The sequence below is a fragment of the Pollicipes pollicipes genome, unplaced genomic scaffold, assembly GCF_011947565.3.
Source record: "Pollicipes pollicipes isolate AB1234 unplaced genomic scaffold, Ppol_2.1 Scaffold_4002;HRSCAF=4701_pilon_pilon_pilon, whole genome shotgun sequence".
Taxonomy (NCBI): domain Eukaryota; kingdom Metazoa; phylum Arthropoda; class Thecostraca; order Pollicipedomorpha; family Pollicipedidae; genus Pollicipes; species Pollicipes pollicipes.
The window spans coordinates 22258-40488 of NW_023596420.1; the positions used below are offsets into that span (position 1 = coordinate 22258).

Sequence of the window (18231 nt, forward strand, 5' to 3'; positions counted from 1 at the left end):
CGGAGCCGATGCGTGCGCCAGTCGCACCGGAGCCGGAGCCGGTGCGTTGCGCCAGTCGCACCGGAACTGGAGCCGGTGCGTGCCCAGGCCACGCCGCCGTCAGAGCCAGCGCGTGCGCCGACGGCGTCGCCGCGGCAGCCAGTGCATGCTCCGGCCGCGCCGCCGCCAAGCGCTCCGAAGCCGTCCGCCAAGCCCCGCCGCCAACTTTCTCACGAAGCCAGCCCGCGCGTTCCGTCGCTGATGAGCCGGACACTGGCTTGTCTTGGACGTCGCCGGCTGGCCGCTGGCGCCGCCCCACCGATGGCCACACACCGCCCAGTCAGCTGGCGGCGCGCTCGGCAGCGCGCCGCGCGCCCGAGTCGGCGCTGCGCCGCGTGCTGGACCGTGCGCCGGACGCGGCGGCGCGCGCGGCAGTGCGGCGCGCGCCGCGGGCCGCCGACGCGGGACGCCCGACGCAGGCGGGGACTCGCCGCTGGTGCGCCGGCGGGTTTTGGCTGACGATGAGGCGCCCGTCACACGCGCCAGGAGTAAGTGATGCTGGTGGGTTGGTTTGATGAGGTTTGGGGGGGGGGGGGGGCAGGCGCAGGGACAAGGTGGGTTGGGTTCTGGTGGGAAGGGGTTCATGAAAGAGGTGGAGGCCTCACCCCCTCTCAAAACGGTTTGATGCACGTCAAGTTTGGATCGTAACGCGTCAACCGGTATGATCTTCAACTGCGCGTGTTTACTGAATATCTGAATGACACTATTTGCCGGATGGGCGCGGGTGACACTAGCGTCCGGAATGCACCCTATCTCGTGCGCTGGCCGCGGTACCGACGCCGTCCCCGTCACGGCACCGGGCGGACCGTCGCGGCTCCACATACTGACGCTGTCCTCCGTCGCTCCGGTCCAGAAGCCAAGCTGGCGGCGGAGCTGTTCTCGCCACAGGACGGCCGCTCCGGACTAAACAACGCAAAAAGCGCACCCTCCGAGCGGCCGAGGGCGCGAGCGCCGATCCACGCCCAGAAGGAACCTGCTGGAGGCTGGCTGCACGCCATGCTCTGGTGAGTGGGCGCTGGTTCACACACTGAAGTAGGACCTAGCGGAAGCCGACGCAGCGGCGCTGTGTAGATGGCTGCACGAGCAGTGTAGATGGCGCTGGGTGCCGTGCTGTGCGTTCGAAAGGTGCTGTTTGGCAGTGCGTTGGTCCAGCTGGCTAGTAGCACTGAGCCGTCGAAAAGGCTCACAGGTGCACATTAGATTACATGGAGCTGGAGACAGTGAATGGATAGTAAAATGACCGCAATGTGTACTGAATAGCAAATCTGCAGCATTCGTGTAGTGTTGCATTAATCAAAATCTGCTTTAAACAAAATAAGCTACTTGTTGCGACTTCGAACGCCGTATTGGAGGCAAACTTGCGCATCATGGCTGTGTGAGGGGAAATAAGGCGTTCAGATGCCACGTCATGCTCTGTGTTCTGATACGGGATTGGTGCAGTTTGTATCACAATTCTAAACTAGTCTCTTGTGAATTTTTTTCAAACTGCAACAGCGAAGTGCGGCAAGTGAAGCCCCTGCGGCTGGAACTAGACGGCCAGTGCTACAGTGCGTCTGATGCGCTTCACGCAGCCCATTCGGCCTGACGCGCCGCTGGTGCGCCCGTCACACGCCGTCGGCCGTCCCTCGCACTGGACCTGAGCGTCATGCGTTTTCAGGACGCTCCTGATCCTGCTGCTCGTGGCGGCAGCTGTGCTCGCCGGCGTCTGGATGGCTGGCGACCGGCTTCCGCCGTCGGAGCAGCTCTGGGAGCAGCTGCAGCAGCTGCAGGCGCAGCTGGGGGAGAAGATGCATGAGCTGTTCCCCGCCGGAGAGCTCCGATCGCCGAGCCGAGCAGCTGGCCAACTGGCTCGGTAACACTGTGGGCTAGGCCGCAGATGGAGCCTGGCATGGAGGCGAGCGCGCCGGGGCAGCTGGGCGGATCAGCTGGGCCCTGCCCCTCAGGCCGGTCTTGGCGGGGCGAGGCGGCGTGCATATGTCCAGATGGCTCGCCGTGGGTCTGTGGGCCCGCCGTTGGAGCCGGAGAGAGGTGTGAGATTGCTGGTGTGAGATTGCAGGTGAGATTACAGGCTTGAGATGGCAGGCTTTAGATGACAGGTGTGAGATTGCAGGCTTGAGATCGCAGATCGGGCGTGCTCTGATCACAAAGAGCCGCGCGGGGGATGGGACGGGGGGGGGGGGGAGGCGTAGCGTAATCTCCCGCCGGGGAGATGTTCACCTGATTTAGTATTGACTTGGGTGGGCGACGCTGTCGGGCGTTGCGTCGCGGCCTGAATATGTGGGTCTATCAAGCTATAGACTAGTTGGCGGCCGCTGTCCGCAGGTTCTATTTTAGCGTAGTCGCTTGCTGCACGAAACGAGGCCGGTACAGAGCCGCGCGTCTCTGCTTGCTCCCACAGTCGCGCCGTTTTATCGTAAGCAGGGGAGGTGGCGACTGACTCGGTCGTTGCCTCCCGTATGTTGTTGGTCGCGCTGGCATGTGGACAGGGTGTCCGTGTTTTAGATCTCAGCAGGCGACATGAGGCTCCCAATCCACGTTCTGTTGGCACGGGCAGGCCGATTTACCGAGTCTGGACGATACCGTACGGCGTAATGATGCCACCTAGTTTTAAATAAGTTAGCGGGCTGCGTGCCTCCGCGGGCTAGTTTGCACGATGACAAACGTGTACAAAGTGTCAAGCAGTACAAACTAGTGCCTGTTTCCTCGCCATATGTTTATCTAGCTTATCACCTGCTAAGACCTCTCATCCTCCTGCGCTGGTGCACAACACGCAGGCTCGTTTTGGTCAAGCGTCCGTGAAGAAGCGCCACCTGTGCCTGAAGCACCACCCGTGCCTCACGCTGGCTACAGGGGTCTGTCGACGACGAGCGCCGTGTACCGTACCTGCCATGTGTCGTGGTAAGGTGAACTCAAACGCATGCCATTGTGCTTACGTACATTGTTCAAAACATCGGCCTTTTTGGTACAACACGGCTGTCATTGCCATCGGAGTTATGCTTCATCTGCGCCATATAGTGGTGTTCATGAAATGCGCGAAACATTAGAAATTGTGTAGTACTCGCGCGCATTGTGCTAAGTACCACGCGTATGTAGTGAACTACAAAATTATGAAGTTAAATACAAAGAATTTCATTGAAAGGCTGATATCTGTGTTGTAGTGCTGCAAGGCCAAGGAGTGACCACTCCGATTTCTGTGACAGGATGTGCGCCGCTTTTGTTCGCCGCTGTTGTCAGTTGCCTGCGTAGCCGCCCTTCGCTACGTTTCCCGGCAAACTGCCACGCGGCACACGCGGCCTGCGCCCGGCCCTGCGCGCCGCTCGGACGGCGCTCGCTGAGAACGGGATGACCGATGTCCTCGGCCGGTTCCGGGTACGACCACGCCGGCGGTGTCGGAGACGTTTGCCAGCTACTTGCTACCAGCGGGGGGGGGGGGGGGGGGGGCTGGCTGCCTGTGAGGTAGGCGCAGTCTAGCCCAGCCCAGAACAGGCGCTGCCGGAGGGGCGTGCCTCGCAAGCCAGGCGAGGCGCTACTTCGCCCGAGATCAGCATGTGTTTACACGAATTTACACGTGTCTGGGCCAGTGTTACACGTGGTCGGCCAGTATTGCACGCGTCTGGGCCAGTGTTGCACGTGGCCGGCCAGTATTCGAGGAATCGAATACTGGCCGGTCGCCTGTCTTGCGCGGCGCCTCTGTATCACAAGTCTAGTTACGAACGCGCCGCGCTAGGCCGCTGGATCAGGCTGTCTCAAAATACCAGCGCCCGATTCCAGGGGATTAGTCAGCGACATCGGCGGACAAAAAATCTGGAAACTTGTGACAAAGCTGCCAGTTAAATCATCTTTCAGTGCGATAGCTACAGGCACGCAAATTTCGAGGAAAACTGGTGTACCCGCGGCCACACCTGTCACGCCATATGGTCCATGGTGGACGTGCGTCACCTGACTGATGACGCGGCGGGTTCGGCGGCGGCAGGGGTATCATGGCTGCATGCAGCCTGCTTCGCGTGCAGCGCCCTTCTGTGATCCGTTGCGCACTATTTACTTGGTTTTCGGCGCGGTGTGGTATGGCGTGCACTGCTTTGCGCTTAGCCTTCTTTTAAAACGACGCGTAAGCTATTATGTACGGGATGACCATTAGACTGGGTCTTGCGTGAGGAACATAGCTCATTTAGAATCGTCGGCTTTTAAGTATATTTGATGCCTCCATCTACGGCTCGTGCAGATCAATAACTTTTCATCTGCTGCCCAGTCGAACCAGGGGGTCCAAATGTCACGTTGGCCAGGGAGTCGCATGATCCTTTCTAACCACATGCCTGGTCAGGCACGTAAATAGGGAGGGGCCGGGCCCCCCCCCCCCCCCCTTGGGGCCTGGTATGTAAAAGGCCGGAAGTACAGCTTAGCTGCTCAGATAAAGATGAAACAGTACGATACGGATCTAGATCCGCGGTATCCAATTCGGATCGCATTGCCAGTTTACTCAAGTCCATCCTTCATGGCTCAGTTTTCCTTCAGAGCAAGGCATATTCGTAATTCTTTTGTTTGGAATTTCCTCACCACTACGCGTAGAACTTGTCTGCCATATTTCCTTTGAGTGAGCACTGTTACTTTCGACTAAAAACTTGTTCCGGAAACTTTGCCACAAAACCGCTTGTTAAAAACCAGCTGGAAGATGACATGGCCATCAGAAAACTTTGGACGTTTTTAAGAAAGTGCATATTTATCTTCAAAATCAAACTGGGCCTAACGAAGCCGAACAAAGGAAGCATATCTGGTAGCCTTGGTGCACCACCATCTGTTGTAACGCTGGGGACTAAAACGCTGCCATACTAAAGCACCACGTCACCTATTCTTACCCCTCCATTTCAAAAATGCTTTGGCATGCCCAGGCCTTTTACGGAATGTCTGCAATAACGTGCATCCGCTGTGTACGGATGTAACCGGATGCGTACCATGAAGGTACTACACATTGTAGCCTGGCAGGAGCAGGAGAAAACAGTAATTTCATAGCATGACAGCACACCTGTGCCAAAAGTGAGGCACGTCCTTCTCAGTAAGAACTCTAACTTTGGCAAGTATAAGCTGATGACAACATACCTAACTTGGTTCCAAAAGCATCCAGCACGCTCCCTAACACCACCGAGAACTTCATCCAAAGGCGACCTCTTGTATTTTTCGAAAATAACGTTTTTCGTTGCCAGTGTGCCGCTGCGGACGTGAGATGCCCCCGACCGTAGCTCAATCCTCGACCCTGCGGCTACTCCCCTCCGACACGCCGCTTCCACAGCGGCGCTAGGGGGCATAGTGCCGCGGGCGAGATCCTGTCCGAAAAGTACACGTCCTCCATGGTGAAAGCGTACGAGCATGCCGTGAGCAAAATTTGCCCATGCTTTGCCATCGATATTACTGACACTCAAACGGAAAGCACTCCACTTTGCATCTAACATGGAGCCACGAATCACGCGCACACTGCTGCCACCTGCAAGACGTTTTCTAGCGTGCTTTGAAAAAAGCGCATAAACCCACTGACCAGATGTGTGTTTCCTTCAACTTTTCTCCTCTTTCTGTCTGACACACCAGGTTTATTCGCCGCGTCGTTATGTTCCCGAACGTCTCCGTGCAAGTAGACTGAGCTTTCAAATATTCTCAAGCATGCCTTTTGGCATTCTCTTGTATGCTGCGTATGCCAGAGAAGGAGGCTCCGTGTCTGGAAGACCGCGATCTGTCTACGAGAGGCACGGACCTGTGTCCTGTCCCGTGACCGCTATCATTAGTCAGAGTCCGGCCAGCAGAAGCCAACGTCGCGATGATCTGCGAAATCGACATGGTTCGTGAAGATACTGAGCATTATGCGTATGTTGTTAATCACATTCACGTTTGTGTCCACACCCACGAATAGTTTGCAAAAAAAACGTAGTAAGCTTCCAACTATGATAGCAATTTTGATTCTTGAGTAGTGCCCCACACATACTTGTAAGGCATGATGTTTAACATATGCAGTCCTGTGAACAACAAAGTGTTATTCTGGTTCAGCCGGCTATCGTTACTTAATGGAAGGCTGGTGCTGTGATGTTTCTATTGCAAAAAAAAAACTCAATTTACACCTGAGCAACTATCGGACTCAATAAAAGACTACACGACAACAAAAAGCATCCAAACAAGCGGTAGCTGAACAAACGAGGGAAAACCAGTCAGCAAACATAAGCCCTCTTTTGTGATCAACTCACCTTGGCCAGAATCATGCTGCTGAAGCCAGCTCTGCAGAGGTAATGTGTCTCTATGGGATCTGAGGTCGCTTTTATACCAGTAGTTCAGTATAATGGGTTGGATTTACCTCGGGGTGTGGTCCAGCTTATTGGCGGTTCGTGACGTGGTGGGGCGCTCGAGAAAGCAACCCCCATCCAATCGGTCAGCAGTGGGCGAGCCAACAAATGTTGAAATTACAACAGCAGTGCTGATAAAAACATCACGTATCAAGTATTTGGGTTGATAACCACCTGACGCATGTTTATCAGAACGGCTGACAACCAACCATTTATTGCCGCGAACAAGGTGCGACAAAGTGACGATGCTATGCGTTTCTTGAAACCCTTGCCTTGAGAAATGTCAGGACCGCACATTAGAGAGAATATTCCACATTGGAAAATAATGCACCCGCATAAAATTGTGGACAACACCCTTTAAGCAAAAATTAAGGTGCCAATGGCCACTAAATGGTATCCTGACCCAGAAACATTGCACTGGCACTGATAAGTGGCAGCGAGAAGTTAGCGTTGTTCGGAATGTGCAATGACAAGAAGGGGGATTATTTTAAGCTTTTGGAATTCATAACAACTAACAAGCTCCAGTGGAAATTTGAGATGATACACTTAAAATCTTGGCCACCGTTGATTTGTTCTTGACAAGGATACCGTGCTCTCACCACGGCAGAATGCTTAACTTGACAATCCCGGATACGTTTTCTCACGGCTGTGTCTGCCATCAGCCGAGAGTTATCAGCTGATGACATATATTGCGGTTTTTGCGGTGGGTTTTTGACGCGTGGGGCAAGTGCACAGCATAATCACAGCAATTACTACAAGCTTCAGTGATCAAAAACACAAGCCGCTATAGCCTGCAGATGAGGGAGCACCATACGACGAAACTGACGTACTGACCCTGCCAGAAGAGCCTACAGTTGACACACTTCCAGCACCGTAGCTCGTGGATACGCTGGGCTCGCCATAACCAGAAGGCACACTAGGGGTGCTATAGAACGGGGAAACACTGGGGGCGCTATAGCCAGACGATACTATAAGTAGGGACGCTGAAGACGGAGGACACGCTCGGCGTGTTATAGCCAGATGACGCACTATAATCGTCATAACCGGATGAAACACTGGGAGCATTATATGCAGAGGACACCGGAGGCGCACCATACCCAGAGGAAATACTGGGAGCACTATATCCAGAGGACACGCTAGGCACACCATACCCTGACGCAACATTGGGAGCACAATGCCCAGAGGGTGCGCCAGGCGCACCATATTGAGACGAAACACTCGGAGCCTTATATCCAGAAGACACGCCAGGTGCACCATACCCTAACGCAACACTGGGAGCATTGCATGCAGAGGACATGCTAGGCGCACTATACCCTGATGAAACACTGGGAGCGTTGTAACCTGATGACACACTGGGTGTGCTAAAGCCTGAGGACACAATGGGCGCGTTGTAGTCACCCAGAAGTCCATCGCTGCCACCACGATGTCCGGATGACACGGATCTGTGTCCAGAGAAGGACGCTCCGTGTCTTGAAGACACTGATCTGTGTGCTGAAGACACGGGTCTGTGTCCGGACTCGATGTTTAACACCTGCAGTCTTGTGACCAACACAGAGCTATCCTTTCTCAGCCGGCTATCCACATTTAACGGAGGCCGGCACGGTGATGTTTGTATTGAACAAATCGAAATTTTCACACACTCGTCTATCGGACTGAAAAGACTCACACGATCACAGTATCACGATCCCATCAAACAGCTGCTCACCAAACCAGGCAAAAACAGTCAGCACACCTAAGCCCTTTATTTGATCTGCTCACCTTGGCAGAAATCATGCTGCTGAAGCGAGCTCTGCAGATATAGTGTGTCTCTGTGGGATTGAAGTCTCTTTTATACCGGCATTCTAGTACAATGGGTCGGATTTACCTCGGGGTGTGGCCCAGCCTACTGGCCGTCCGTGACGTGCCGGACTGCTTGGGAAAGCCGCCGTCACTGTCCGATCGGTCAACAGTGGACGGGTCAAGTGGCGTTAGAATGGACAGGAGCATTGCTCATTCGAAGTACCACCGCATATTGAGTGCTCCAACTAATTACCGCAAGTTGACACTATTTGATGCATTGTGTGCGGTGCGGCTGCGAGTTCAGCGCAGCGTTGCGCGGCCTGCATCAGAATCCTGGGAGGAGGATTATTGACATGCGTGAGACTTATAGGCTCTTCATATTTTTAGTGGGATTGACATTTACCGCGACTGTGATAGCAAATATATTTATGTTATGGATCCGGCTGGGAAAATCGAGTGTTGAAAATATACACTAGACACATTCATGTCCAACGAACCCGAACCGCTAAAAAACTGTTTCAAAGTTTTCATCTCGCCCTCGGTGTTATCACTTCGGGGAATCTCTCCATCCTCAATCTACCATAAATACCTGCCATACTAAAGTACCACTAAGGCGTATTCGCTTCCCACATTCAAAATGCGGCTTTTCAAAGCTGTTCCGACATGCTAGGGCATTTTAACGAGAGTGACATCTTCTATAAGCTTCAGCCCTTGTTCTGATATTGCGGATAATTTAGTCCTGATATCTACCCCGCGCGGGACTCAGGCATACCAAATTTTTGGGTTGTGAATTGAGCAGGCTGATACCAAATATGTGCGCGACACGTTCTGCTCAGTTGGAACTTTAACCACGGACATATATAAGATGAAATATATACGGACATGCATACCTATATTAGCTTTTGAGGATCACGGAGGGCTATCCAGTGAGACCGATAATTTCGTCAAGGCAGGATTCATGCATTTTTTCGAAGAAGGCGTTTTCCGTCGCCGGTGGGCCGCAGGCGACGCGGGAGATGCCCAATCAGGGCTCAAGCCCCGGCACGGCGGCCGCTTCCCTCCCACATGCCGCCTCTACCGCGGCGCTAGAAGCACGGCGCGACGGGCGAAATCTTGTCCGAGCAGTACACGTCCTCCATGGTGAAGGCGTATACCTTGCCCGTCTTGCCGAGGTCACCGGTAGCCTCCTTGTACTGCCAGGTGACCGGGCCGGTGGTGGCGCGGAACCGCGCGAAGGCGTACAGCGCCTTGCTGTGCCGCGCACGGGGTGCACTCCACCCGACATGAACGCCTTGTCCGGCTTACGCACAAAGTCGGGCGCCGCAGTAGAAGTGACTCGCCTCGAACACGGGGTCGAAGACCTCCCACCTGGAAATAGCGGCAGCCGGTGGAGAAGAGGAAGAGCAGGCGCTCCGGGTCGGGTGTCATCTCGAAGAGGATGAGGAAGCCGACGCGCACGCACTTCTCCTTGCCGGTGGTACTCGACGCGCCAGACGCAGTTGTTCGGCCGACTGCGATCCATGCGGTTGAAGCTGAGCGCGTTTCTTCTGGAAACGGCTGTTGTCCGTGGTCACGTCCACATCGCAGGGCTCCGGCTCCGGTGTGGTGCCGCGCACGACGCCTTGCCCTTGCTTGCAGCCGAGCACGTGCTTGGCGAACGCCAGATCAGCGTCCGGCACAAACGCGTCCTGGATGCCGATGCCGCTGGACATCATGAGCCCCTTGTCCGTCTGGAAGGACGAGAGGAAGACGGCCTCGCCGCTGCGCGACAGCCCGTACGTGTCGTACATCATGATGGACTGGTAGTTGAACGGGCACGCAGCGTAGTCCTTGGTGTTGAGGTACATGAAGTCGTCGACGAGGCCGTTGTGCGCGCGCACGTACAGATACTTGTCACGGTCGGGTCGAGAGTGCGCGTGCGGCAGGCCCAACACGTGCCCCAGCAGGTGGACCAACACCGGTTCGCTCTCACAGTCCTTCGCCAGCACCAGCACTTGATGGGAGCCCGTATAGCCCAGCTGGGCGTAGCAGCCCTCTCCGTACTTGATTTCCAGTGTGCCGGACTTGTCCTCCTTAAACTTGACGCAGGTGCCGCCTGACCAGCGCGCCATGGCGTGCTCCACCAGCTCCTTGCTCGGACCCGGTGTGCCGATCTTGTACTTGACCGTGTTGCTCGGCCACGGGTTGGCGACAAGCGGTGCCGAGGAGGATGTGTCCGGCTGCAGCGAGTACCGCTTCTTCTGCGCCGATGACAGCAGCATGTCGCCCTCGTGCAGCTTGCTGCCGATTGGCCTCCACAGGTTGAGCATTAGCAGGTCTGTGGAGCATGAGATGTCAGGGTGGCTTTGTGTATGGGGCGCGGGAGGAATGCATTGTTGGGCTACTGTCTGTCCATCTGATGATGGATGTGCTCTGCGTTGTATCGATGAGTACCGTGCTTGCATTTAATACGATTTTAAGGATACTGTTATGAACATTGCTGATGCGCGGATTATAGTCGGAGATTTGGACGCTGAAAATTCTTGGTTGCAAAAATATCGTATTAAACGATTCGCTTGAAGTCTTTAAGTAGTGACATCATTTGATCCCATAATCACCTAATGACCGCTGACCACCAAGCCGTGTAGAAGTCTCCAAAACGTGTTGAATGGTTAGCTCAAAGAAGAAAAAAGTAGGATAAAACAAATCTTGTAAAGCCACGTGCTTAACGGATCTAGATGGCATGTTTGATACACAATGAAGCCAGCACGTTGTTGATTGTTACTGCATCACGTGCTGGTTATTTGCCTCTGTCTGGGATGGCCTGCGGCTTGTGGAGCGGCGGTCGCTCCAGGCCAGATAAAAACAGAGCCTGGGTAGACCGTCCCGAGTATGACGGCAATATTGTATACAACTTTCGCCGCAAAATTCCGCAGCTAAGCTGGGACTTCAAGGTATGATGCCAGGGTTCACACAGCAAAATCTGCTTAATGCGGGCTCTCGTTCTAGAAATGTATCCGATCACTATAGTCGGACTACATTCAGATAAATTAAAAATGTGCCCAGGTGGAGCATTGCACACTGCTTATAGTCGGCTACAGACTAGTGAGGAAAAAAGGAGCATGCATGAATGAATAGACGTTACGTAATCTTGCACTTTTATGTCTAAGCTGCTTACGTTTCCTGGAGGCGATTACACATACTGAATTGGGTCCGATTTTCTCATGACAAAATAACCGGCTTTGATGTGCTGTTGGCAGATTTAAGCAGGCGAAGGATAAGACACGAGGAAGTTTTTTTCGGTCTCATTCATTTGACGCAGGGAGGGTTTAAATCGTTGATTAAATTGTTTACGGAAGAAGTAATTTTATTGTTAGAAGTAATTTAAGTAATTAAATTGTTTACGGAGAAAGATTCCTAGAACAAAAAGACCGGCTTGCTTTTGCCAGCAATGTATGTAGGAGCTCTAAAGAGAGTAATGGGATTTTTTATATAGCTGAAGTCCTCTTGACCAAGCATTTTGTGCCAGTGGATCCTATGGACCTGCAAAGACGCACTGCGTGTCCCCCTCTTTTTGTGCTCCATCCCTGCTTTGTTTTGTTGGATGCATACATGATGCTGTTGGGAAATAGGCAGACCAGGCAAAGCACAGACACTGCAACAGCCTGAAACGTTGGTATCGAATCAGTCGCCTCTCATGCATATTGCCTGGCATGATCCTTGCTCATATCCATATCTAGATGCGTATGTGAGACATTAGATCATCGATGTACCTGGTGCCAGCTCTCAGCCAAGAAGGAAACCATATCTGTGCTGCTCAACGTGAACTCAAGATTAAAAGCCGTCAACTCAAGATTACAACCAAAGACAACCCGTTACGGCTCCACCACTCTACCTACCTGGCATCGCCCGCGCACATACAATTTTGCGATTTATGTACACGATTTGTGTTACCGTCATGTCATTGCGAACGTTCAGAATACGATGCGATTGCGATACAATATTTTCCATAAATCGTTTCACGCAAGTTATGTGGACAAACAAGCAGCCAAACTCTCCTTATTGTTCCTAGATACTCTTGTGGGACTTCACGTGCATTACATGCCACCTAAATGTGATCAGTCTTGCTGTAATAGACCGTTAGCATTTATTTTGGTCAAACATCGGACGGGTATAGCCAAACACCTGTGGAAGGTATATTTGCCTCGAGTGGCCCGCGATTCGTGCCGAAACACCTTGAAAAATCCCTGCTCGTATCGCCACTGTAGCATGCGGGAAATCAAATTGTGAAAGAAGCTTGTGGTATCACTGGCCTACGATGACTCCGTGTCCTTTCCATCCCTAATTATCGTACCGAATCAGTTTTACGCACGTTTTGCTACTAGCATGCATGCTTCGCTCAGCTACTCCACGCCCAGACTCACTGATTAGGCTCACTGGCCAACCCGACAGCACGAGATTTCCGACGTACCTGTGGCAGACATTGGAGGCTGGTATTCCTTCATGTAGTCTGCTTGGTTTTGCAGACTGATGATGTCACCTAGGCCTTGGTGAATAAGCATTACTGTCAAACAACTTCGTAAAGTATTCCACATTCTGACCGCCATGGGTTTGTGTTCAACAGGAAACAATCACCAAGTCGCGGGTGTGCTGCTAAGATTGATCAGGTATTGCTCAGGTGCATCTCGACTATGAATTTGTCCTGTTGTTTTCCATAAAATAAAGTGAGTAAAGTAAAACAGGCTCAAATCCATTAACGTTAAACGATTTTAGAGGTAGCTTATTTGTCATTCCTGATCTTCTGAGGCCAAGCACGCGGATATTTGGTGCCAGATCCTCGCGTCAGTAAGTGATGGGAGAAATATGACAAACATTCTGATGTCTGAAACACCAGGTTTATTTCAAACTGTCACCACCGCATACCATATATGGCGTAAAAGCGGTTTTATGCAATCGACGAAAAGTCGATGACAAGCACCCATCAGGGAGCAAGAGCCCCGGGTATCAACTACTTAAACGTTGCGTAAAGAGCGGTGAACGTCTCAGGAGTTGTGAAGCTAAGTGCTAATCATATTGTTATCTTAAGCTTCCGTTATGTTACATCTTGATAGTCTAACGCAGACGTAATAAAGATTGGTATGCACATCAAAATCGATAAATAGCCCAGCGTGATTATCATCGTCTAGATAAAAAACGAGCACTGGCCTGAATGTGGAATCATAGCTGATAATGAATATCGCGTGCCGAGGTTCGCACATTTTGACGGCTCTACTAGTGGCAGTTCAGTCGGAAGACTTTGCAGACTCTACAGCAGCCGCACAATGTTTCCTGCGAATGGGGCGCTTGCAGATGACAGGGGAAACGTTGGTCGCACCCGACATCCATCCACTCGCCATCGAACCAGACGATGGCGCAGGCGTTCGGAGACTCGTTGGGTTCGTCCGGAAGCCCGTATGCCCCGTAGCGGTGGAAGTTGGTGAACCGCCCGCGAAGCACCACCACCCAGAAAGGCCGACCGAGCCGCGCCGCCTGCCGATGCACAAATGCGTTTTCCTCGCGGTTGAGCACCGCGGCGGCTATCATGCCCTTGCTCTGACAGTAACGTCCATGCCTCCGCGTAGGTCATCTCGTGCTCGTGTACGTGCCAGCAGGCGAGGCCGAGCTGCGTCGTGCCGGCAGGGCAGAGGACCGGACACAACGGCGCCTGGCAGGGCGGACCTCGCCTCGGCCTACCGTTGAAGCTGTCAGTGCCACAGCCGTCCCAGTCGAGGCGGCAGCCGGTGCCAGCGACGTCGGCGGCGTACTGGATGCGACAGCCGCGCACCGGTGTCTCACAGACGGACGGCAGCAGCACGCGCACGGCGCCGCCACCAGGCCGCGGCGCGCCGCGTCGAACACGGCGCAGTCGAGCAGCGTCTCGTCGCGCGGCTCGCCGGCCGTCCAGGCGGCGCGCGGCACTGGTGTCTCATCCTCCTGCCAGCGCCACTGGAGCTGCGCGTTTGCGGCGGCTGGCGCCCGCCCACAGAAGACCGGCGTTTGGCCGCCGCCGGGAGCGACCGCCCAGCGGCGCTCGTCCCCCCTGCCGCGCCGGCCGCCACACCGTTGCCGCCGCGTCCAGCGGCCTGGCACGCCCGCAGCGCCGCCGTCAGATTGCGGGCCGGCTGCTGCTCGCTAAGGCCACGCCGAGCGCTGCCGGCCGGCCGCGTCGCCCACGCGGCCCACGCTGGCCCGCCGGAACCCGGCGGGACACGTTGCTCGTGGAGAGTGACTGGCGGTGAAGTTGAACGGCGCATTTGAAGGCCGCTGTTGTGGGGTCTTGGACGGCTGCTCGCGCGAACACGTGCACCATCCGCGTGCAGATGGCCGGCTTGGAAATTCGGCAGTCGGTGTCGCCCCACTTGCCGTTGCCGGGGTCGTCGTGCAGCACCCGGTGTCGCATCAGCTCCACACAAGCCTCGAACCCACCGCCGTCCGGCTGCCGGTAGAAGCCAGGCGTCTCGCTGGGCAGCATGTTGGTGAAGTGCGCCGGCTCGCCACTCAGCCAGGCCCAGATGACTCCCGGGCCGGCCGGTTCGCCGCGGGGGTGGCGTACCATGCGCTGCCGCGCCACCGCCCCGATGTACGCCGAACGCGTCAGCATGCCGTACAGCTGGTCGTTGTGCGCCTGGCTGTAGACGGTGGCCAGCCGGCCGCCGGCGCGCGCGCAGGTGCGCAGCGCGGCCGCGAACGGCAGCGCCGGCGTCAGGCTATGGCAGAGGAGGTTGCCGCAGTAGCGGAAGGGCAGCTCGTCCGGGCCGGCATCCAGCCGCCGGCGTCTGGAACGAACGCCAGACGTGGCTGTTTTCGTCATTGCGTGGAAACATGACTGCATTCAATCGTCGCAAGGTGAATGTGAGTGGTATGCCGCCTAAGAAATGGAAACCTGACAGGCTGAGCGGCACCGGCATACTTTTTATTTGACTTCCGATGGCTGCGATGGTATTCCGATGGCCCTTGTATTGGGCATGCGCGCTGTTATCACCGCGACCTCTCCGGCTAAGGCGAGTTTTGACATCTCCTCAATACAGGCAGTCAATCAGACGGTCATCACACGGCCTAGAACTTGGTTTATCTTTTGCAGGAGAACCAAGGCCTTGAAAGTGTTTTTAGCGACATCGGCTTGGCGCAGATGCACGTGTTGAGCTTTATAACCTCGCCGGAGCAGAAGGAGTCTGTCGGAGCTCACCCGCTATTGCGAGATGAGGCTGTATTGAACGCATTAAACGATCATGAATAAGATCATGGGCATGCTCTCTCGCAATGCGGCGCACTGCGCCAAAGCTGGCGTGGTTCGTGGCTCGCTCAGTAATGCGATGAGCCATTTACAGGCTTAATAGGGGCGTAAAAAATCTGAATTCGAAAGGTCAGCGACGGACGCGCGATCTGACCTGACAGGGAAGCATCTGATAGGCTCGAAGGATGTTACTTTGTGTGCTTGGGTAGGAGGCAACATCTTCAAATTTTAACCTGGGACTTTTGACGATGCGTGGCAAGACAGGCATAAAGAAGTCGCAAGTATGATTGAAACCCCCGATATTCTCAAGGAGATGTGACTCAGGGATCAGATGAATTACTTAAGATTGCATGCAAAGCTACAGATGTCCTTTAAAAATATTAAACGCGCGTTTTCAGAAAAACAAGTGAACGCCATATATCCTCCCTGGAGAAACGTAGAACGCGTCATTCCAATATTTTCAGTGGTTTGAAGGCTTCTCATCTCGCCTGCCACCCACCTGACTTTAGCACCTGGTATGCCCAGTACCCGCCTTCCCTCCACAAAGATTGGTAGGAGAAGGGTGGCGGGGCCAAGGGTCTTTGTGGTGTAAAACAGGCTGAATATAGCCGTCATGCAGCAAATGTGACGTCTATCGTCGTTTAATCAAAGTTTCCTTCTCACTGGGTTGCAACCCAATCCCTGAAGCGGGTAACGTAGAAAATATTTAAACTTTATTATTAATTTCTCGACAACGATGACGAACTACGTATAGTTAACTTCCCAGGCTTTTGCAAGCTAAGACGTACGATTCGATTGTGTACTATGAAGACAGCTCGCGACGTTCAACATGAGTGATTCGTTGGACCTCCGTAGACCTAGTGAGCTCCACGTAGTGAGCCCCGTTTAGTGAAAACAGTTTTGTGTGGACAATTTCTGGCGTCAGGAAGACTGCCCTGCAGTCCCCTTGCATATTCAAGTTCACCTTAAGATCTAAAAATGAAAAAAAATGCAGGATACCCGTCAGTCGACGACGGCCGGCGAGACGACATGCGTGGAAACATATATACCAAATAATGGCATGCATAGCATGCACAGAAGAACGCATACATGTATCATATCAGCGACACATATGCATGAACCATCACGTTCTTGACCGGTTTTGGTGCCAAATAAAGACAGTAATCGCTGTCCCAACTGATGGTCACCCGATTAGGTCGCATTCAGATGATGTTTCCGACGAGGGCCACAGCCACGCTTGGATTCCAAGGACAACCAAAGTCTCATGCTTTGTCACTCCATTGAAACAAAATTGCTGACTTATCACCGATTTAACACAAATATGAAAATATATTTATGCATTGAACCGCCGGTGTCGTCACTGGACTGTATGTTTGATACACAACCGTTACTAAAGAGACACGTTGCCGACTGTGACAAACAAATCGTCTCTGGCGCAAAACAGTGGTCGGCGGCGTCAGAGCCGACCCCCGGTGGCTGCCTGCATCTCTGATTGTTTATCCATTCGATATCATTTGATCGTGGCTCTGTTACTCTCGAAATGATTAGCATTAAATTGTTTTTGACTTTTAGAAAGTGATTTCGAAACGGTCGCATGATCATTTTTTCCATGACACTTGCTAAGCAGACTTGTTAAGTGTACCCGTAACCTACCACTCACGTTGCGCCTCCTAAGTTCACACACATATCTTTCCATTTAGATTTTTGCCATACAGCACTGCGGATCGCTTCTTTGCGGCTTAGAACAGGGGCGATCTCATAGCCCTGGTCAGGGAGGAGGCACAGGGTTGACAAAGCGCCCCCTGGTGGTAAAAGCCCCCCCCCCCCCCCTCCCAAGAACATCTATCACTAGATTTGGCCCACTTGGTCCAAGACGGGCATGATTTGCTGCATTATGTTTGCATTCGTAGCTCCTTTTATTGGAACAGAAGCTAGATCAGCTACGAGAAAATGCAGTTCTGTTTTTAGTTTTAAATCATGATAGCTGGAGGGAAGGGATGTTGAATGGCTGCATGAAATAACTTGTCGGTGATGTTAACTTACTATATGACGTGAACTCGCTCTAAGCCGATAGGACTCAGAGGCTTTGTCAGAACTCTCTCTAAGCCGATAGGACTCAGAGGCTTTGTCAGAATTTTCTGGGGTGTGTGGAGATATTGATGGACCCGTGAACGTTGATTACATCGAAGTGGGTCCACGTATTAGTATTAACATGACCAACCTATGTTTGTCTGGAAATATTGAGCCTCCAGTCAGAATCGATTAGGGAAAATAGATTATGTACCATGGTTTTGATCACGCGCGCTCGCGAATCTCAGAAACAACAAATACAGACGCCTGGCGTTGCAGTGTCCTGGCGTTGCGTTGCAGTGTCCGCGAGCCGCGCGACGTCGGTCCCCGGCGCCTACCAGGCGGCGGCCGACAATCGGACGGAAATAATGACGCATCGGAAAGAAGTACCTGTGAACTGTGTAGACTACCTGTGCGCCTAGAAGGTGGTTCTGACGGGCATTTCACCTGTGCGTTTTGAAACTGATAATACGAGCGAACTGGCATTTACAGCACCGCGAACTGGCGCTGGAATCTAGTGGCGAACCGGAAGAGCAAAGGTAAAGCCTCATGCTGTTGTGTTGCTTGAACTGTTAATCTGTTCAGAGGACATTCTCAACATTATCAAGGTAAAATATACGCCCAGTCTAATCTTTGAACAACAAAAATATGCATTGAAATCCTCGCAGATGGTTCAACAATTGGCACAGAGACTACATTTCGGCTTAGCAGGCCCTCAGCTGAGATGTGGTGGAAGCCCATCGGTCCACACTGGAGGTCCTGACAGACATT

At 53.3% G+C, this 18231-nt stretch overlaps 1 protein-coding gene across 1 annotated transcript in view; it reads right to left on the reverse strand.

Annotated features, from left to right (window-relative positions):
- Positions 1 to 9223: 9223 nt before the first annotated feature.
- Positions 9224 to 18231, reverse strand: part of LOC119093334 (astacin-like metalloprotease toxin 3) — an 11783-nt gene continuing 2775 nt past the window's right edge. The window contains exons 3-5 of the mRNA XM_037216282.1: positions 9663 to 9826; positions 9507 to 9618; positions 9224 to 9331 (exon numbers count right to left, since the gene is read on the reverse strand). Coding sequence (XP_037072177.1) covers positions 9224 to 9331; positions 9507 to 9618; positions 9663 to 9826 — 384 coding nt within the window. The remainder of the gene's footprint in view (positions 9332 to 9506; positions 9619 to 9662; positions 9827 to 18231) is intronic.